At 34.2% G+C, this 23,613-nt stretch overlaps 1 protein-coding gene across 1 annotated transcript; it reads left to right on the forward strand.

The window, feature by feature from the left end:
- Nucleotides 1-1,500: 1,500 nt before the first annotated feature.
- Nucleotides 1,501-2,214, forward strand: LOC113338477 (protein ALP1-like). Its single transcript, XM_026583892.1, has one exon. It carries the CDS (start codon nucleotides 1,501-1,503, stop codon nucleotides 2,212-2,214), a length of 714 nt encoding a protein of 237 aa, XP_026439677.1.
- The last annotated feature ends 21,399 nt before the right edge of the window (nucleotides 2,215-23,613 follow it).

The following is a 23,613-nucleotide window of genomic DNA, read 5'->3' on the forward strand; positions in this document are numbered from 1 at the left end:
CGACTAAAATGAAAAACTTATGGATATTTACGAAGCCAGAGCAAGCAACTATCATGAAATGGTCTCACAGAGGCATTGATTGGGCTCAAAGGCATTAATAGCTCTAAAAGACTTGGATTTTCAACATATAATTTTGTTGAATTCTTATTCGTTACACCTTTCTTTGCATTATCTTCAAAACGTGAAATGAAACTAAGCAGCCTTTGATTATAATAATGCAAGAATCACTTAATTACAGGACCCAGTTCATGAATTATTATTCAGCAAGTGCACGAACGATCCTATGTACCTATCATTCAGATCACATATTGTTGACCTACTTTTGTAGGCCTCCCGTTTGGTAACTACAATAATTGAATCTAGTTAATTAGAGTCAGGTTCATGATCTCATTCTGTCTTTGTTGATTAATACTGTATATTTCTAAAGATCTTTGTGACCCTGTGGCGAGCCAAAGGGTTAACAGTATTACCGATTACTCTTTTGAGATTAATGCAACCTTACTCGTTTGGGATAACCAAAGCGGGATTTAAGATATAAATTAAGACTATGAAGAGCAGTGAGGTGCTCAATGCTTCTAAAGTTTAAATCTGTTTTCGAACTTAAGTTTTCAGCAAGTGGGCTACTCGTCTGGCAGTGACGGAGCCAGGACTTTTCAGTCCTGGAGTCAAAACCAAAACTCTTGACATTAGCAAAAATTTTTTTTGAACCATACCTAAATCACTGTTTAGAGTACTTACCTGTGGATTCCCATCTATAGTACAATGTTGTTTAGAAGGTGATAAATTTGATGATGTATCAGCAAATTTTGGCTTCTTTTTAAAGTATCTCTCCATACTATGAGATTTCAACTACAAGGAAATAAAAAGTACTCAAGTTAAATCGCTTTTCAAATTAACATAAACATAAATAAGTGACTACATTACCATACTAATATCTAGCATCATAAGAAAACCATTGATAAAAATGTTAATGGAATCTGAAATCTAAAATTTAAAACATATTGGATTATATAATCCATTGATCTAAAGTCCTCAACCAAACAAATCAAAAATCATTGTCAATTGAAAATTGAAGAACACACAAGCTAGATAAATTAAAAGCCCCAAACTCATCAAATGGTTTTTCTATAAAAATACCCAATTAAAAAAAACCCAAACTTGAATTTCCCTAACCATTTGAAAATATGATTTCAAGATGGATCTATGGATATTCTCAAATCTCGAACTCTAACTCTCTAACATTATTTTCAACCAACTTGAAAGATATCCAATTTGAAAGAAATCTAATTTGGAATTACCCTGATCAAATGATATGAAAGAAAGGTAAAATATAAGGAATTAGTTTCACAACCAAAGATTCAAGACTAAAAAACATTAATTGAACTTTGATAGTTAGAGATATACCTCAGTATTATTCAATCTATTCTTCTCCTTCATCTTGGTTCTTCTCTGATAAGTGCGGATGTGATACGGTCGAGTGAACTTGGGAGTGTGGATTGCATGCATTGGCCTTGGAAGAATTGTCTTTCGTCTTGGGCGGGATATTATGCATCTTATAAAGGTGAACCGACGATAGTTTTGGAGGGGGTTGCTACTTATGATTTGTGGTTTTGCCATGCATATTTTGGGAGTCCCAGATCAAATAATGATCTTAATGTACTTAACACATCTCCATTGTTCGATGGTATCTTCGATGAAAATGCTCCAAAAGTTGATTTTCAAGTAGGTGGTGGAAGATTTGATATGGGTTACTATTTGGCCGATGGGATATATCCTAAGTTATCCACTATTGTGCAAGCTTATAAGAAACCAACAAACCCGAGACAAAAATGTTTTACCAAGATGCAAGAAGGGGCTCGGAAAGATGTTGAGCGTGCATTTGGTGTTCTACAAGCAAAATGGCATATAGTGAGAGGTCCGGTTGAATATTGGGATGAAGAAGACTTAAAATTCATAATGTTGGCTTGTGTGATATTGCATAACATGATAATTGAACATGAGAGGCGAGATGGGGCATGGAGAACCTTTGGGGATGAAGACTATAAGGTATACCGTGATATTGTACCTCGCGGAGCCGTTAACTATCATGAGTTAAAACATGAACCCTTGTATAATGATCTTCGACTAAGATTGACAAATCATGTTTGGGATATGTTTGGTAACAACATGGCACCTGAACAAGCGGAGGAATCACAATACATGGATGAACCGTAAAGAACAATGTAATTAAAAGTTAGTTTCATTTGGTTGTTTGGACAATGTGTTTATTTTTGTTAATTTCTATGACTAAATAACATTGAAACTTAGAAAAGTAATAGTTATTCTAAATTTGTTCCATTAATATTGAGTCATACTAACTCATTACATTGCATGTGTTCACGGTAACAATCTTTTAATTGAAAGGAAATTACAATTAGCAAAACAACAACACCAATTATTAGACACTACTCATCCTCGCTACTATCTTGCTCCATCAAGTTCCTTTTCTCTAGTATCTTGTTTTGTTTACGTTCAAGCCAAATTTGGTCGGCATTAGATAGCTTAGACATATCCGCCATCATGATTCTTTCTACACGTTCGTTTTTCTTTTCTTTGATCCTTCTCATATTCTCCTCTTTTAGTTGTTCTTCTTGATCTTTCAGATAACTTAACATTCTTTCATTGGTTTCACTAAAGTTGGATTCAATGGAATCACTTGGAGTACCAGTTTGATATTTTGCTTGTTTTTGAGCTTGAAGAGCTTTCTTCCCGGGTCCCCATTTTTTTTCCCTTGAGCGTCACTCGTTTGTTTTGTATTACAATCGACTCCCGTCTCTTCCTTCTCGACACCATCGACACGTTGGACACCCTCGGCACCATCATCATCAACAACTTGGACCACGAGTGATGGGGGTAGCGTGGGTACTTCAACATACTTGGTGTAATCGTTACCGGTTCATTCTTGTATAACTCGTAGCACTCATCAAGGATGAAGGGTCTCCCATGTAGCTTGTGGAAGTCACACCGACCACGTATCATCTGCAATGTAAACTTATCATATGAGTATTCATTTTTACAAACATAACGAGCAATACGTACGAAACAAAAATACTTACCGTGTGCTCGGCTCCGTAACCACTTATTCATCCTCCTCGAAATAATTTTCCAAGAACGGCGACAAATAGCTTAATGTCTTTCTTTGTAGCATATATTCGGTTTTCTAAACTAGTTTTGTCTCTATTATTTGGGTTACCTTTCATTTTCTCGATAAATAATGGAATAATACGATCCCAATATTTGGTTTTTCCTTGATGCACACCAACACTACCATCACCCGTTATTGCTATATGTGCTTCGCAAAGAGCTACATCTTCCTCCGTAGTAAATTTAATTTGTTGTTTCCTACGAGTTTTTTGAGCTTTTTGGGTTGAAGGGGTCGATGTTGATGAAGAAGACATGGATAAAGAGAAGAAGAGAACTTCAAAACTAAAATGGAGTAGAATGAAATTGAGTTGGAGTTGAAGTGGAATGAAGAGAAAAGAGTTTTATGGGTTGGTTTCATAGGCTCAAATGTAGCCGTTGGGGGAACAAAATTCGAATACCAAACGAGAGACAGTCTCCCGTTTTTATCTTAAAAACTCATGAAACGGGGGACAGTCACCCGTAAAGAAAAAAAACGGGAGACTGTCCCCCGTAAAGAAAAAAATAAAAACCTTACGGGAGACTGTCTCCCGTTTGTTGTTATTTTTTCTTACGGGGGATAGTCCTCCGTCTAGTGTGAAACTCCAAACCACTCGTTCGACTGAACCAGTGTGTGTAAGGATTTGGGGGGAAAGTGGGTTGAAACCTACCCATAGGAGAGCCTAATTTGCTCAAATTGGTAGTGCACTATTTCATTTAAAATGGTGACACTACCCATAGCCCTTGCTCTAGCATAAGTTTGACTGAAAAAGAAAAACATTTTCATTCATCTCTGCCCCCACAACTATGAAATATTACTAAAATAGATATGGTTCTCTAACTAAATCTCAAAAATTAGTGGGGTCTACGGCCCCCATTTGTCTCTTCACAGCTCCGTCCCTATCGTCTGGGATAACCAAAACAGCATCTGAGATATAAATGAAGATTATGAATAGCAGTGAGGTGCTCAATGGTTCTAAAGTTTAAATCTGTTTCTAGAGGTGTAAACGTGCTTGCGCGCACAGTTTAGCCCATAAAGTTACGTGCTGTAGAGATTAAGACGTCATGTGATGTGTCATGTTAGATAACATGTTGTGTTGTGCCAGAAAAATCAACGTACTGTGGCGTGTTGTGTTGAGCCAAGTACATTTATTTTATATTTTCCAAATATTTATGTATTGTATGTGTTTTTATAAAAATAAGTCAACATAACGAAGATAAAATAACAAAAATTGGCTAGACAAAAGACACTATTGTGAAATATACATGAAATATGATGTATTTGGTCATGTTGTGTAGTGTTCTATGCATGTTATTATCACGTATTTTCTTTACGGGTTGTGTTGTGCCACGTGCTAATCCATACTGCGTGATATGTTGTGACATCATGCCGATTAATCTGTCACAGCATTTAGCTATGGGTGTTGATTTGTCCCTTGATAGACATTTAGCTAAAGACACATTTGATTTCTCTGGGATGACATTGCTATGTTCACATGCCATGATTGAAACTCTCTTAACTTCTTTCTATCCTTTTCTCTCTTTGCTTTCCTTGCTCCTCTACGAGAAACTCTCTGTTTTTTTATAGGCTAAAATAACTTACTATAGGCATTTATTGTGCTAACCCGTGAAAACCCTTAGTATTCTGCCAAGCTTTCGTCTTTTCATCTCTCAAGATTTTTTCTAGATTTTGTGCACCACTCCTTCTTCTGTCACTTCTCTCTTTATGAATCTTGCACGCTAACCTGTTTAATTCATATCTCTCATAGGATTAGCTTTAACTTTTAGGCTTATCGGCCTTTTTATTCTTTGTTTTAAGTTTCCAAGAAAAGCTTATCCTTATTCTTAATCTCTCCGTGTCTTGCATTTCATGCACCACCATGCATACATGCCCTAGCAATTATTATTTTCTGCAGCATTGATGCTGACCTTAATATTTCTTTTTATACTGATTAAATGAAATAGTAAATCCCTCATTAGTCTCTAAAATACTCAAATAGTAACATAATCAGATTTATTTTGAAATTTCATCTTCGTGCTATACTCCTTAGTACTGCTTGCCTTTACCCTCTGGGATATTCTATAAACGCTTTCCCTTTATCTCTCCTTCAGTCCGATCTCGACTAACCTCGTTCATAGAAAGACCTAGCTATCTTCGTTGGTTTAGTTAAATTTATGTGTTGTCCTCTTCACTGTACTAGGTTATTTTTTAAAAAATTTAAAACTTTTGTTGTCGTCTTAGAATTGGCTTAGGAATATAGTTATGTTTTTTTCGTTTTAAAAATCATAAACGGTTTTTTTGTGTAGTTTCCCTTCTTTATACTCCTTAGATCTCTTAGGAAATTTTTCACCCTTCTTCTTGAATTTGTTTCTCCCTTCTTCCCTCTCTCTTCTTCTCCATGGGTGATCTTCTATACAGACACCTTAGTGACTTATCTTTAGCCCAGCGCTATGCTAACCATATCAACTCCGGTTTATTTCCAACTCCCTCTGATTTCATTAAGGACTTCGGTATCAAACAACATAGTATTCTATCTAGAATTTTCTCTACTGATATTTTAAAAACTTGGGAAGTTAGGGGTGCTCTTAGCAGTTTTTGGGGAACAAACTTGATTTTCCAAATTAGGGAAGTAGATCCAAACCTTTACATTATTACTTTCCTCTCTAAAAAATATTTTTCTTGGATATCTTTAAATGGTCCTTGGTATCCTTTTGGTAACGTTATGGCTGCTACAACCACCTATCAAGGTATGAGCTTCTCTACAGATAAGGTGAAGGAAATCCCTCTATGGGCTTCGATATCTAACACGAATCATGGACATAGAGGTAAAGAAATGCTTGGACTGATCGCAAGTAAGATAGGTCAAGTGTCAAGAGTATGTACAGGCTCTGAAGTCTCAGCTCCAGATTGTAAGCCAAGAGTCTTGGTTTGTGTTAACATAGAAAAACCTTTAGTTGATATGCTCCTAGTAAATGTAGGGAAATACCCAGTGACCAACATTTATTTCAACTATCTTAACCTCCATTCAAAAGTGTGCTCACATTGCCTAAGGTTTGGACATAAGGTTAACAACTGCGCAATATTAAAAGGAAGACCTCTAGAAGATATCTATGATATAACCATGCCCTATCCTGGTCCAAGTGACGATCTGTTTTGGCTTAATAATGACACAGTGCAGATATGGAACCTCAAAAACAACTTCGACTACTTAGGGAATTCGATACCAGTAAAATCTTATCTTAATCAACCAGGAGTCCGCGAAACCTTCAATGATATCTTTAGAAATTACGTTGAGAATGATAATACCGTTCTTCCAACTTCTCGGCATGCGTCATTCTCTCCTATGAACCATCAATCCTATGAAGTTTTAGGGCCGGTAACTTATGAGGAGGAGATGCCTTTGGCATCTTCTACTGTGCTTGGGAAAAGAACCTTTCCATTCAACCTTCCTGAGAATTATATTTCGCTGGCTAGTTCTAGTTCTGACTCGTTTCGCTCAGCTAACTCAGAAACTTACAGAGTTATCGAGTCAGCTAGACTTACTGATTCAGGCCTTCTGCAAGATATCCCGAATCAGGCACGACCCGATTTAGGGGTTTCTGTTTCTTCAGCAAGTAGAAGGCTTTCTTTTTCTTCTTATGAAAATGTTGCAGATTCTTTTGACTCTACTTCTCATGTTTTACCTGCATTTCCTATCATTGTTGCTGCATCATCTTCGTCGCATCCTGCACATCATTCATGCATTGCATCTACATCATCATTTACTACCCCAATCTCACAACCAAAATCGGCCTTCAAAATCACGGTTTCTGACTTTTTATCATCTTCTTCGTCGAAAGCGCTTTGCTCTATTCATGCTGAAAATGGTCATATTCTAAGCATTTATCAATATGGGTCCAATTCGCAAGAGAATCTTGATAGACACAACATTTATCTTCCAATTTCATTTCCATCTCTTACCCCTTCACAGCGACAGTAGGAGACCCAGGTATTTCCCTAAATTCAATCTAATTTTATTTAACCTAATTTTAATTATTAGTTTCATCTATATCTTGCATCCTTTAATTGACCGATTCCCTTCAATTCATTTTCTCCCCTTATTTTTTACCTATTTAGGATTCTATTGTATGCTAGTTTGACCTAATTTCAAATTCTGCCTCTTTAGTTTTTCATAATTAGCCTTACTTTTTGATAGAATCTACATTTTAAGTTTCAAAATTATAGGCATCACACATCTAACCATGAAACTTTTAGCTTGGAATGTACATGGTTATAGTAACCCTTTCACACAAAATCACTTACAATTTCTTATATCTCAGGAGAAACCTGAAATCCCTTTTCTATCTGAAACTAAATCACAAAGAACCCTAGTTAAGAAACTCTTATCCTCTTTCCCCAATTACCACATTGTGGACCCTGTGGGCTTAGTAGGAGGATTACCCATTGCTTGGATTGATGGGTTTCATTTCGATATTGTGGAATGGAATATCAACATGATCAACATTATAGTCCAAACCAATTTCGACTCTAGTAAATGGGTACTCATATGCTTCTATGGAAGTCCTTACCCAACTAATAGAAATGTAGCTTGGGACTTCTTAGAAGATATATGACATCAAGTTAATATGAGGAACATGCCTTGGCTAGTAATAGGAGACTACAATATGGTCTTTGATCAATCTGAAAAATTAGGAGGTCTCCCATTCAACAAAAGAGATTGTGAATATTATCATAGAATCCTTTAAAGAGTAGGTCTAGGCTTCTTAGGTTATGAGTTTACTTGGCACAATCACAGAAAACGAGATAAAAATATCCAAGAAAGACTAGATAGATCCTCCCAAAATGCACAATGGAACCTACAATTTCCTAATGCATCTTTAACCCATCTTGTAGCAGTAGGATCAGACCACTCTCCAATTTTATTAAATTTAGATAATATTCAAAAGAAAGGAGAATGGATCTTTAAATTTTATGACACTTGGAAGAAAGAGAAATCTTACGTCCAACTTATTAATAACTCTTGGTGTAGCTAGGAACATCACTGATGAACCTTCTCTAGATTTGGTGTCTAACTTAAAAACCCTAGGTATCAACCTTCTTGACTGGAAGAGGAACATTTTTGGTATTCCTTCTAAACAAATTAATAAACTAATAAAATAAATAGAAAGACTTAAGGCAATCAGAACCACAGATTACCAACAACAAAAGCTAAAAGGAAAATATGTATAACTAGAAAAACTATATGCAACACAAGAAGCTATAGCGAAACAGCAATCCAGAGACAATGTTATAGAATTAGGAGAAAAGAATAGGAAGTACTTCTACACAATAACCTTAAGAAGGCGAAAATGGAATAATATAGAGTACCTAACAAATAAACCAAACGTAGTCATCCGATAAAGAGAAGACATTAGTGATCTTTTGTCTGATTATTTTCAAGATCTCTTTACCCAGCCTGCTTCTTCCCTGAATCCTTCTGATGATATATTTGAAAATATCTCTGCTGGTATAACTGATATAGATGATGCCAATATTATTGCAATCCCTTCTCCTGAAGATATTTTTCTCGTGCTTAAAAATATGAAACCAAATAAGTCACCATGACCTGACGGCTTCCCAGCTAGCTTTTTTAAGAACAATTGGGAGCTAGTAGGAGCCCACATTATAGCTTCTGTTCAGAAATTCTTTCAAACCAAACTCATGAATCCTAATCTAAATAAGACTCATCTCTTCTTAATTCCCAAGTTAAGCAACCAAAAAACCCTAGTCAGTTTCGCCCTATAGGACTATGCAATACTATATACAAACTAATAGCAAAAATCCTAGCCAATAGAATTAAGCCTCTGTTAGATAAAATTATCTCTCCATTTCAGTCTGCTTTTCTCTCATCTAGGCAAATTTCAGATAATATTGTTGTAGCCCGTGAAATAATCCATTCCTTTAAAAAGAAAAAAATCAAAATTGGCGGTTTAGGAATTAAGATTGACATGTCTAATGCTTTCGACAGAGTAGATTGGAACTTCCTTCTAAAAGCTCTTTCTTCACTAGGGTTCAGTAATGAGGTTTGCAATATCCTTGAATAATGCTTTTCTACGACTTCGATCGTTGTCCTTCTAAATGGTTCGCCTAGTAGATTTTTTAAACCCTCTAGAGGATTACGCCTGGGGGATCCCCTTTCTCCATACTTATTCATTATTTATATGGAGATTTTCTCTAGATATCTTCTCTCCATAGAACACAATAAATCTCTTCATGGTGTTAAAATCACACCTAAAAGCGAACCAATATCCCATCTTTTTTTTGCTGATGACTGTCTGCTCTTTGTTAAAGCCAATCTAGTGGAATGCAAAACCCTCCTAGAAGCCACAGACAAATTCAGTAAATCCTCAGGACAACTAATCAATTTTGAGAAACCAGGGGTCTTTTTTAATAAGAAAGTGGAACCGAAACACCAAAGAATGATGACGAACATTTTAAAAATTAAACATATCAACCAATAGGATCCTTATTTAGGTGCTCTTTTGTTCATTGACAAGTCAAAAGTTAAAACATTTGATTTTATCATAGAAAGAATGGAATCTAAGTTAAAAGTATGGAAAGGAAAAGTTCTTCCTCAATCCAGTAGAATGGTGTTAATAAAATCTGTCTTAGATAGTGTCCCAACTTTTCAAATGAGATGTTTCATCATCCCAAAAACTTTAACTAAGAAAATAGATGCTATCCAGAGGGACTTCTGGTGGGGCAAGGATACTAATTCAGGTGGATTTTATCCGAAAGCTTGGCCAAGTCTTTGCAAACCCATCCATAAGGGAGGTTTAGGCTTTAGGGATGCACATAAATTTAACCTTGAAATGGTAGATAAATTGGCATGAAGACTGATCAAAGAGAAAGACTCTCTTTGGGAAAAAACCATGAGAAGTAGGTATTTCAAAAATAAAAAACCCCCTTTCAAAATTAAACCCTCTACTAGAAGCTCTTGGAATGTATCTGTCAAGGACTTGATCTAATCCAAAAGTATAGCATTTTGGAAACAAGAGATGGATTAAGTGTTAATATTTGGATTCCAGGCCTAACTTCTTATCTGCTAGAATTTAAGAACTCGTCTAATAACCACCTATCCTTAGTAGTTGATATTCTTCTTCCTAACTCTCTGTCCTGGAACATTATCCTTATTAAGAACTCTTTCCCTGAGGCCATAGCAATTAAAATTCTGAACACGAACCTCTTTCTTGATTTAGATGGAATATTAAAACAAGACCACTAAGATGGACTCTGACTACCAATGAAGACTATACTGTTAAATCTTTGTACGATAATTTGAATGAACCAAGAACAGAAATAACCAGTCTTCTTTTACCAGACTCGTTATGGGAATCTATCTGGAAATTAGAACTGCCTCAGAGAGTTAAAGTGTTTCTTTGGAAATGTTTGCAAAATGTCATTGCGACAAATGTGAATCTTTGTGGTAAAGTAGATGATATTAATCCTTATTGTACTATGTGTGGTGAAGACCTAGAAACAGCTGAGCATTTATTTTTCACTGCCCATATGCTAGAGAAATTTGGGAAATAGCTCCAAACCCTATTTCACTTCAACTAGATCCCTCTATTTCCTTATTAGACACCTATAAGGAATGGATTAATAACCCAAGACAGGAGATATCTTTAGAAATAGTTCTAACCAAAATGTGGATGATTTGGAAAGAACGGTGTAATAGGGTCTTTGAATAAAAAACTAGAACAACAACACAATTATCCCAGGATATACAAAGACATATGGTTTTTTGGACTGGGAACCAATCTAATCCTATTAAGCAGAACAAGAAAACAGTTACTCCCAAACCTTCTTGGATAGCTCCAGATGATAACACAAAAAAAAATCAACATTGATGCAGCTTGGGACTCTGTTATAACCCCCTCAAGTTTTTCTTTAATTCTGCGTAATGATACGGGAATCTTCGAAGGAGGCAGAGCAGGACCATCACTCTCAACAGATCCACAAGAAGCAGAAGCAATAGGTGTGTATCAGGCAGCAGTATGGGCGAAGGAAAATAACTTCAAAGATTTCAGCATAGAAGGAGATTGCGAAAGTTGTTTCAACTACTTACAAGGAAAGCGCTCTGAGGTTTCATGGAGAAGCAAATATTTACTGGACGAAGCCTCTAAACTCATTATAGAAAGTCATAACCTTTTGGGTTTTCATTTTGTGCCTAGACTAGGAAATGAAGTAGCAGACTCTCTTGCTAAGTTTGCTAAAACTCTATCTTATGTTACGGACTGGGATACGACCCCTCCGCCATGTATCCTAAAAAAACTGGCAGTAGATAAATCTAATATAAGGAGAACTTCACAACTCTCTATATTAGATGTCTATACTTCAGATGTAATGGAGCCTCCTTTGGAGTGCTAGTTTTTCTTCAATACAATACCTTATTCACAAAAAAAAAAAAAAAAATTAGCTAGCATATGGGTCAGGTTATATATATATATATTTTTACTAAAGGAACTAACTTATGTTAAACAACCAAATTTCTTACATCATGATTTGTACGAGAAACTAACATTTCAGGTATACGAGACCACCATTTCTCACATAGACTAACATTTAAAGAATCCACAACTTTGTTACAACTTCTATACACAAACACATAATACCACACATGATTAACATTACATTTTTTTGCACATTTTCTAAGTAGTGGCAAACTTTGTCAAGAAGAAAGAGTAGAGTGTTGCTGCAAATTAGAACTAATACCAAGGTTATCTATTTCAAAGATAACATGAGACCAACCATTAACTGTTTCCATTTACGTACCTTCTAACATAGCCCAAGCTTCAGATATTTATAGCCCTTTTTATTGTTGCCCTTCTCAAAATATATGCTCATGCACAATTTCAGATTATAAATTTCAATACCACCTAACAAGGAATTAGGATTATAAGAAGTATCAGTATTGATTTTCAAAAAACGCAGAGGATAAGTTTCCAAGTGAGATTTAATGTAGAAGCTCACTGGATGAGTGACAGTGTAATGCAAAACAACATGGATAGAATGAGGTGTTTGATGAATACCAATAGATGAATCCTTTAATTGCCAAGTATGGATCCATGAGAGGGATGAAGAATGCTGTATCAAAGAAGTATACATCCGAGGAAAGAAAATTTTCCATATTTATCGAAAGAATGGACAGTGAAGCAACATATGATCCAAGTCTTCAAAATGATAAGTATTGCAAAGAACACGATGGTGATCAGAAGCATCCATATGTTTAAAAGGCCTATCTTTGAGAGGGAGAGCATTATATATGAATACATTTACACACAACAAATATATATATATAAAGCATCGACAAATATGTATATATATGTATGTATATAGAAAGCATTTTCATTTTCCTTAATTTTAACCAAAATTGAGGAGTTACACACATAGAAGCATCAACAAGCATATCTTTTTCACGAAGAAACTTGTAAGTTAAGGCAATTGTAAATACACCACAAGTAGTACATGGGAATACTAAAGTATCTTATTGATCTAATTGAATGGAAATAGTAATAATTGCATTCACCTATTTGGATTAAACAGTTGACGGGGGATAGATATATTCTAGTTGTACAGTGTGAGAATCAATTAGTTCAGAAACCCATTGATAATGATTATATCTAGATCATCCCATTCTTGAATAAAAGATTGCATAGTAGGAATACAATAAAATGTACCTATGTTGATACTAGTACCATTACCCACTTTCCATTTGGCATACTTAAGGATATTTCAAGACCATGAAAAATACTTTTCCATAACCAACTGGAATAGGTAAAGAAGAACTAAATTCACCAATCGTGTAGAGGTACTTTGGTCATCTCCAACTTTGAATGAAATCCTTATCTGATGCGATAGTGCAGCGCGTGATAATTCTGGTCCAGCTGGTGCTGGAATCATAGCCGAGGTGGAAACTGCATGGTTTTAGGTGCTCTTAGTGTTGGTCTGGGTATCCAAACCAATTACATGACTGAGATATTTGTGATTCTTAGTGGATTGGAATGAGAAATGAGGTGGAGATCCATAAGAATCTTTTTAGATCTTGAAAATGAGAGGGTACTAACTACACCACCAACTTTTTCGTTCTGCAACCTGTGTATGGAAAATCTAACATAATTACAAGTAGATCTAAATTAAAAATCATTGAACAATACTGAAAATGTGGGGGTACCAAAATACACCACCAACTTTTTCTTAGGCAATCTGTATGGAAACTCAATATAACTCTGAAAGTTAAACTCAATCAATGAATAATATCTAGAGTTATATCTCACTCTCTCTTGCGATTAGAAAGTTTATAGAATCAAATCCGCGAACCTAATCACAAAGAGATTACTTGGACGATACCAAAGACCAATGTCCAAAAATCAATCAAGTCGTATCCAACAAACTAGGTCGGATGTATCTACTATGATTGATTAACGCACAACCTGTGATATTTCAATTATAAAGATAAACAATATAATGCGGAAAAAGAAATAACACAAAGACTAGAAGTTTTGTTAACGAGGAAACTGCAAATGCAAAAAAATCCCGGGACCTAGTCTAAATTAAACACCAAACTGTATTAAACCGCTACCCACACTAACCTAATACTAATTAACTTTGGTATGGAATATTGTTGAGCTATAAAAGATATCCCACCGATTAAGGTACAATCACACTCCTTACGCCTCTTGAATCCTAGCAGGACTCACCTAATTGATTCCTTTAGCTGATATCACACCAACTAAGAGTTGCTGTAACTTAATTGAATACTTTGAACCAATATGCCTCACACCAATTAATCATATATATGATTTCCTTTACGATCAAGGTGTTATGAAAATCGATAACAATAGACAAAGTCTAGCTAACCTCAAAATCCGGAATGATGCAACCCGAAGTGCAACCTATATTATTATTCACTTCACAAGTATAAAACTTGTGGAATCAAAAAACTTTGAGATGAAAAGAACTTTTATGATTTCTATCTATCTTGATCGAGTGAGCAACTCAACAATCGATCAAGATCAGGATACCCGATTTCTCAAGGAAAGATAACTGGACCTGGCTTCACGAATCCCTAAGAAGTATTTGTAGTCGCTAAACCCTAAAAAGGTTAGGAAGTGGAAGAATCTAGTAACAACTAGGACACACCAAAGTAGTGTCAGGATTCAAAGATCCCAGTTACTTGAAGTTACCGTTAGGTGAATATTTAGGTTTAAGCTAAGATAACTTTGGAACCAAGCAATCAATATCAACCGGTAGATGAATCTTTGAATCTGATTTACATAAACAACATATACACTCTGGTTAGGTGAAGCCGTAACCGAACCATGTATAAAGACTATGTTCAAGGTGGTTAGCCGAAACTAGCTGATTTGAACTTAAAAGCTTAATATTCATTTTCATGAACACTTAAGACACTAACACTGAGTCACAATCATGTGATCAAATAAGTCTAGTGTTTTTTTTTAGAATTAATCAAATGCTAATTATCTTGTAGAAATAATTTAATCGCACTTGAAAATAATCTACATGGTTAGTAGGTGTACAAAGTACAAATACCATTACCGTTCGTGAGAAGGTTCAGTCACAGTACGTGTACCGATTTGTAAGCTAACAAGCCAAACCAAGTTCCGGAGTTAACAGATTTATTTAGGTATGCGTACCGGTTTGGAAATCTTAAGATTATGACCGGTTCCGGAGTCCACAGAACTATTTTGGTTTGCGTACCGGTATGGATGCTAAACCGAGTTCGGTGACACATAACTATTTTGGTACGTGTACGGGTTTGGATACTAACCTGGTTCTGAGACCACAGTTCCTAAATGATTTTCATATAAGCATGGGTACCGATCCGGTTCACGAGTTGAACAGATATTTACATGGTATGCATAAAAATATGCATACCACAAATCTGCAAGTAAATATATAACTACTCTGCTACGTGTACGAGCACATGTAATACGGCTACAGACTTATAACTGTTTCCCAGTTTGTAACACTGATAACACTGTCTTGTATCCGAATCTATAGTAGTTCTATATTTCTCTCTAAATCGATTCGAAACATTCCCGAATAACATCAATGACACATATCACGGTTCCAGGCTATTTTCGAATGATAAAACTTGAATCATGATTTTGGTTCCGAATAATAAATTGTCCTTAACCGAAATTCATCAAGTATGAACAAATGTTCATTAAGCTTAGTCATTATATTTCGAAAAGTCTCTTAACTTGATAATTAGTTCTCGACTCGAAATTCTTGTCTATGCATGATAGTTTAATTAGTTATGCGACATTGTCTCAATTATAGAAAAGTGAATATAACTTGAGAAATAGATGGTTCAATTTTCACTTACCTTTTGTTGATGAAGTTCTCCAAAAGCTTCGGTTGATCTTTACCTTCAAACCGGGTGGAACACAATGATGACTGCCGTGATCCACTATTTGTCAACTACATTTGTATCCTAGTCCGAGGCTTAACTAATTGTAGATTAGATATCAAGATATAGTTTTGACAACTAAATTTGGCAACAAGCTTGAGATAACAACACTTGTGAATTCGACCGAGAAATGCTCTAACAATCTCCCTCTTTGTCAATTTTATTAGCAAAACTATCAATACGTATGGGTAAAAAAATAAAGCTTTGAAAACTCCTCGAATCCATCATGCTTGATTTCCTTGGTTCTTCAACTCCATGAACTCCTCGTAATTTCAAGTTGCAACAATTTTGAACGTGTTCATCTCAACATCGTTGTTGTTGAAGATCCGTATCCATAACGATAACAACTTTGAAAACAAATATTCTCAATCGCCGTTATACACAAACATAGTATTATTAACTTTTCAAAAGTTCAATTGTATCCCAACTCTGAAGTATTACTACGGTGATATGATACACCCCCTTAACCAATACTTACATATTTTGTATAATAGGTGAAACCTATAGATTATTGATTCACTCCCCCGTATATAATGATCTGTAAACCATATGTATGTAGTGCGAAACTACTAAATATTTCTCCCCCTTTTTGTCAATAAAATTGGCGAAGGTACGAAAATCGTGGGATCGTAATGAATACAACAAAAAGATATGTCAAGTTTTAAGGAAGTTAGAGATTCTACATAATAACATAGTAAAAATGCAACTCCTCATATCAACCTTTTTTATATGATATCACATAGTAAAAAATACTTAGCTCTCATCTAGGAGATTTAATATACAAGCATCCCCTTTCATATTCCACAACCACACTCCCCACAAAGATATAACAATTAAGCACAAGTTCATTTAAAAACTCTCCCCCGTTTGATGTCATTCCCAAGAGAACAACATGAGTGATCTTGCTTTATGAAAAAGAAGGATTTTTTTGGACATTAACAAATCACACGGATTTGTATCCTAAAATCGACTTAAAATAATCTCTTCGCCAGTTATGGACAAAAGATAATTTTAATCGGTATGACTCAGCATAAAAAAATCTTACAGAGTGTGTCAATCAGTAAAAACACAGAAGTGTGATCACGAGTAGATCCTGCGATAAAATTCTGAAAGTGTTTGTTATATTTTTTCGTATATAAAAACGTGCTAGATTTAACTTCTGAGCATATATAAAATATTAGCTCGATTCACGAAAAACGTAAAGGCACAAATATTTCCTAATACTTTTTGCGATAATTAAACCCATAATGGTTACATACTGCAAGTTCATCTTCCAACAACTTTAGAATTTAAATAAATAAATATAAAAACATGGAAGATGAAAATCGTTGGAAATAGCTTGTATAATCACAATTTTTGTTATACCAAACCCTAGTTATTCTTTTTAAAGGTAAGAATAAATTCTCACAAGAAGTTTCCTAGATAAATAGCCTGGCCAAATTAGGGTATACCAAATGAGACAAAATAAGGTCATTTTGAAGTAAAACATAAAACCCCTTAGCCACATATTTACAAAAATGGCTAATCTATCCTTGATTGATTAACACTAATAAATGTGATTAAGTTAATTAATTTAGTTAGTTAATTAATTGATTAAAATTTTGAAATTAGGTTTTATTTTAGATTGAACTCATGGATTATGTGGGTAGACTTTTGAGATTTTTTTTTTTGAGAATTCTATTTGTAACGGAAATGAAATCGTACTACCCAAACGCTTATAAATATGGGACTGTAGAGATGCTAGGTGATTTCATACTCAAAATTACAGAAGGAATCAGCATTTTCAGTTTTGAACCTATAAAAAGATGGCAAGGTCGACAATTTTCGAATATGCCGACCACAAATAGTCGACAAGGTCGACAAAAAAATACCCAGCCGACTATATATAGGATGTTTAACATATAGAGAAAAGTGTTACAAATGCATGATTAGTCGGTAAGGTATTAATTTCAGAACCTGCTGACTAAGCTATAGTCGGCAAGGTATAAGGATGAATACCGTGACGACCCTGTAAATGCTAATTTCAGATATGAAAAGTCAGCAACGTTGACAAAAAATTACCCTGCCGACTAGTATTAGTCGGCAAGGTCTACAAAAAATACCCTGCCTACTTTTGGTGAAAATGTTGAATCATAACGGATTTGAGATTGGGTATATTCATACTCGGTTTGAGATTGCGTACAAAATCATACCCGATCCCAAATCTCGTATGTTTTTTTTCATTTTTTTTTATTTCATCATTTAGAGTTTTAAAGAGATGTTGAAAATTGTTCTGATAGGTTTTAGGTTTTAGTTTTAGTCGGCAAGGTTTAAATTTGGCTGAAAATAGTAAGGACAATTTGATCTTTTAGCATCTTTTAGACACTCCTTAACACACTACCTTGGATGGGTTTAAAATTGGTATACCCCAATTAATATGGGTATACGTACCCCAATTTGGCAAGGATAAATAAGGGAACCAAAAGAAGTAATACCATAGGTTTATTCTCATCATTAGAATCACCATAGAAGCTTGAATTTTATTTATTTCGTCTTTGATATCGGAAAATTTCGTAGTAATCACACATGGTAGTTTTTGTGTTTCTTTTACCTTGGAGTTGATCTTTCAAACATCCTTGTGTATTCGTTGGAGAAGACTTAAGATTGTCGAATGACAAGAACCTTCGAGAGATGAAACATGTGCCCCTTTTATTTTGTTCTCGTTCGTTCTAATACGTTTGAATGTACTTTCACAAACTAATATGGGAGCTCCAATAGAGTTTCCAATTGGGTTAATGTCTAATTCTCCACAAATATGTTCAATAGGACAATAAAATCCCAATTTCTTGTTGGATAAGGTCATTGTTACCATTTGATAACTAATCCATCCACATATGTCAAGAACTTGAGTACCCATTTCAAGAAAATGAACTAACTCCGCAAAGTCATGACTCCAACGAGCATCTTCAACCGTGGAGGGACAAATGCTTGAAATCCCGAACTTTCTAAAGATCTTAAAATCCATGCTAAGCTCTTCGGTAAGAAACTTCCCATCTTTTCGACCAACACTCTTTCCACAAAGCTTGAGAGAAATGGTTTCACAAAATGGTTTTTCTCCCTTTGGTCTTGGAAGGCGAAAATCACCAATAGGAATATTAGTGAGTTCCGAAATTAATTCTCGAGTAACATCAATCTTTTATTTTCCAATCATAGTTCTAAAACACAACTTCTTAAGATCATCATCACAAATGTTTGCATAAAAAACTATTGTAAGTAGGTCAAATCCTTTCCCAAAACCACAAAAGATGTTTCCTAGTTCATAATAGGAATATTAGTGAGTTCCGAAATTAATTCTCGAGTAACATCAATCTTTTCTATTCCAATCATAGTTCTAAAACACAACTTCCTAAGATCATCATCATAAATGTTTGCATAAAATACTCTTGTAAGTAGGTCAAATCCTTTCCCAAAAACACAAAATATGTTTCCTAGTTCATATTTATCAAAACAAGCTAGATGTTCTGTTTTAATATACCCTTCTTCTAATTTCTTTTCCAGAAAAATTTCTCTAGTATAAATTCTCTCATAGGTTTCATCACAATCCTTATTAACAAATATGACCATTGGTTCTTCTTGAAGATTGGGTTCAAGGGTCCATTTAAGCTTGGGTTTCTTGCTAACTCCTTTAGTTCATCCCATAACTGTCAATTATAAACATAAAGAGAATAAATTTGATCTTACTTGAGTGGCTCCTTTTGAAGATGATGGCTAGATTGGTTCATTCTTGACACACGTTCTTGCTATTGAGAAAAAAACAAAAAATTATGAAACAACAACCTTTAAGTCATGAAGACATCACACTGGTTTGAAAACCCTAGACTCAACTTATACTCCCGTTCGTGAACAAGGAAGAAGAGGAGTAGGAAGTACAGTACTCCTTTTATAAAGCCTTAATGGGCTTGGCCGGGTTCGGGTGCGGAAACCATAAGTTAAAAACCAATATATATATTCCGTTAGAAATACATTATCATGTCAAGTTTTGAATTCCGAACCAAGTAATTGACATTCAGAAATTATCAATTTAAATAAGATGATTAATTTTATTCTTAGCTCAATGAAAATATTTCAGAACACAAGATATATTGATATTCACGGAATTTAGAAGTGCTGTAATTTATTCGGATCTTATGACACGTATATTGGAGCAAGCTCAACAATATGTGATGTTTTGATCACTTTTGATTACAAGAACCTTCATTCATCCAGGGAAAATACCACATTCAAACACTTGATAGATAAATCACGGAATATTAATACACACAGAAACAACCCTTTACAACTGCTTGCGCCATCCCAAAATAGTTACATGATGGGGTGATGCCAAGATCTTGTTAACAAGAGGTTGTATGAGAAAAATGCTCACAAACCACTCTGGCGTGACAGTAACTTGGATTGGCTTAGGCATCCAATAACTTGGATAAAGATGCCAAACTAAGGTGTCCCTATTTCTGAACTTGTAATGGTGATGTAGATTGTCTCCCATCCTCGACTGGCTCCGAATATCACATGCCTATAAAATGACCAAATTTCCCTAATTGCTCCAAATGGACACTTTCTTCTTCTTTCGCTCAAAATGACTCCACTGCACCTAATAACTCAAAACTAAATATAAGATACATAATTTACTAGAAAAATAACAAAAAGAGCATAAACAATAGATAAATATCTAGGTATTTAAGACACATATCACCTAATGAATACTTTATTGCTAGAGTGTCACGGAAGACGAAGTTAAAACAAATAAGATATGAAAAGCATATAAAATGGATTGCAAGAGATAAAACAAAGCTTCAAAAAGAAAGAGAATACAACACTAGATAGCTCCATCGGATCGTATTGTTAATGGGAGAAGAAGAAGAAGAATGAATACTATACACAAACTTATATGTAATACCAATCTAGCAGGAGTAACATTTCTAGCATCTTTCCAAAGAAACAACTAAGTACGATGATGTATTCTAAGTTTCCAAATAAAGTTTCAAAGTTTCATCCTTGGGGAAGGTCGAAGACCTTTGAGACCCAAATAAGTAGATTTATAATTGAAACCATTCTTCGCTAGCTCTAGAATCCTCCTATCATGAGTACAAATCTGTCTTAAGAGAAAAGTAACAGTCTTCCCAACAGAGGCGTTGCTAAAGTGAGTTCGTAATCCAGTGATCTTTCAATATCTAGTATCTTGGCTGAAGTATTTTGGTCTATATATATATATATATATATACGTATATATGGTCTTTAAGGATTCAAGTTATTTATTCGTTAATGTATTTATCGAGTTTATTACTTTAGATCCTTTGCCCAATGTTGGACCGAATAAAATTATTCAATTATATCGAGGTTAGACGGTAGTTGGATAATCTACTGATTACAATCAGTAGAAATATATTAACTTGAAAAGTCCACGGAATGTTTTGTCCCGTTTTCACAATAATCATAAGATTGTGGAATGTGAACATGTTTTGAATGAACGGAGTTCCCAATGATGTCAAATATTTCGATATTTGAGGTAATTAATTGGTTTTGTTGTTGTTTTATTCGTCAATGATCCATCCAAATTCCTAATATTACATGTTTTAGTTTCTAGGGTCGAAGAAAGTATCTCATTTTTATTTGTAGATCATTAAAATCATGATTTTGATGTAACTAATTGAAAAAAGAATAATGAGTTTATGACTCCCAGCTCTAGGATACACATTTAAATCATGATTTTGGATATTTCACCACTCCTGAAAATATCAAAAAGTATTTTTTATTTTTTCTGAAACTTTGAAGTTTACGTAGAGATAATAAATTTTGTTTGAAGTTTAATAAAGTTTAGTTAAACTTGTTAATACTAGCAACGACGGAAGCAGAAAATAAGATACGCCAAACCCGAATGGTTATAAACCCAAAAAGATTGCATCCCAACTAATGATATCATGACATATCTGTTAAAATCTGGATATTATTGATACTTATCTTACTAAGACAGATAAGATAACTGTTTTATACATGAGAGATTGGTTGTGAACAAGAAAACTAAAAATAATCTTGCATTCTGATAACACTTGAAAATAAGATAAATTTAAATCACTTAAGTTTTCACAATTTTGTTCCCTTCTATTGGTCTGAATTAAGAAAATCAAATTAAAAACGCTAACAACGCGTTTGGTTCAAGTTTTAGGGAGTCCAGGAATATAATTACAAGGTAATCCAATTCCAGGAATTGGATTCCTCGGAATGAGATTCCTGAATCAAATATTATTGTTTGGTTGACATAATCCAATTGCAGAGTAATCAATAAATGCCAAATCACTTTAATATCATTCCTCCCCTTTGAAAAATTTTATACCTAAAAGCAAACTAATTCTAAAAGTTTAAATTTCAAATTTCTAAACCAAAATACTGTTTCAAGTAGTTCCACATCATTCAAATTCAAAAAAATTTAAACAAACAAGTTGTAATACTAAAACATACGATGTTTATAGTCATCATCATAAAAGTAATGAATGAAAATTACTGCATAAAACTATATAACCCTTATCATGGCACATATGAGCTAGTGCACCTGTAGTAATAGCTAAAGAATTACTAAGATCATGCAATATCAGTACCTCCCAACATTTATTCACAAACACAAGCCACATTACTTGAGAATCATGTTCTTCACATAGTTGGCTCGTTTTTCTTCCCCCATGTCAAAGAAAACCTTTGTTTTTGTAGAAGAATCGAGTATAATAGATGCGACATCTATGACCTCATCTTCTGTGAGCCCTCCTATCTTATTCAACTCATAGATCAAGCAAGTTCAAAGTTTACCCTGAGTAAAGAAATGAATTAAAAAAAATGGTAAGCTCAAAGTTTACTTAATTCAACGTAAAAAATTATATTTAAAATCAATTAAAGTAAGAAACAAAATATAATATTTAATTTCTTCATTTTATTTTCATTTTTTTTAACTAGAAAACCTAGCTACAAAATATGTCGACTAACAATAATAACAGAAAAACTTGACTATATTTAACTTAACATAAGAAAGAATCTATATGAGAGCCAATGCACCAAGTCTTTATATTAAACGTTAATGTGAGATCAATTGTTGTATTTTTTTGTATATATTTTCTTACTCTTGAAAGTTAAGGCTTTATGCTCTTTCCATTTTTGTGTTCTATTATGTTTTTTCCTTATCAATAAATTTTGTTATCGAGTTTGCTTAAAAAAATCTTGTTAATCTCATTTATTTTATGCTTTCCAACAAATATGGTAAACTTTATAACTATATAACCAAGAGTTTATAACGAACGATTAATTAGGGGATATTTTATTGTTCAGGCCGGCATGAAAAAACCATGCCGATTTTTAAGTACCATGAGCAGTAAAATATCCCCGAATTATTTACAGTATACCCGAATTAATCTTTTTCTATTACAATATATCTATTATCTAAAGACATTATAACCAAATCAACCAAACTCTAAGCTTATGGGAAATCTTTTTTTTTTTTTTTGAGTTAGCATGTTTATCTTGATGTGGTCAAGAAATTTAGGAACTAAGTTTCTTTGTAGATAATTAAAAAGAAAAAAGAAAAATATTTTTTATCTAACAATGCTCCTCTCTGCAAAACACATGTACTTTTATTAGATCATTCTGGAATGTAGAAAATGGTGGACCCATGTGACTTCAATTGGATCAAGTTAATTTTAAGGAAGCCCCAAATTATCTAAATAAAAATTTGCAGTACAATGGATTCCACATGATAGCACAAAACCCATGTAGCTTATGTTTTGACTCTTCTTCCTTTAGAAATTCAACCAGATTTTTGATGAGAATCTTGTGCTCATTATCACTTACGAAACCGAGGTACAATTCAAGCCCTTTAATTATATTAACCATATTTCCATTGACTTCGTGTTCATAAAAAAAATACTTCTTATTCCTCACCTTCTTGAACGTACGATACAAT

Source organism: Papaver somniferum, unplaced genomic scaffold (genome assembly GCF_003573695.1).
Source record: "Papaver somniferum cultivar HN1 unplaced genomic scaffold, ASM357369v1 unplaced-scaffold_19, whole genome shotgun sequence".
Taxonomy (NCBI): domain Eukaryota; kingdom Viridiplantae; phylum Streptophyta; class Magnoliopsida; order Ranunculales; family Papaveraceae; genus Papaver; species Papaver somniferum.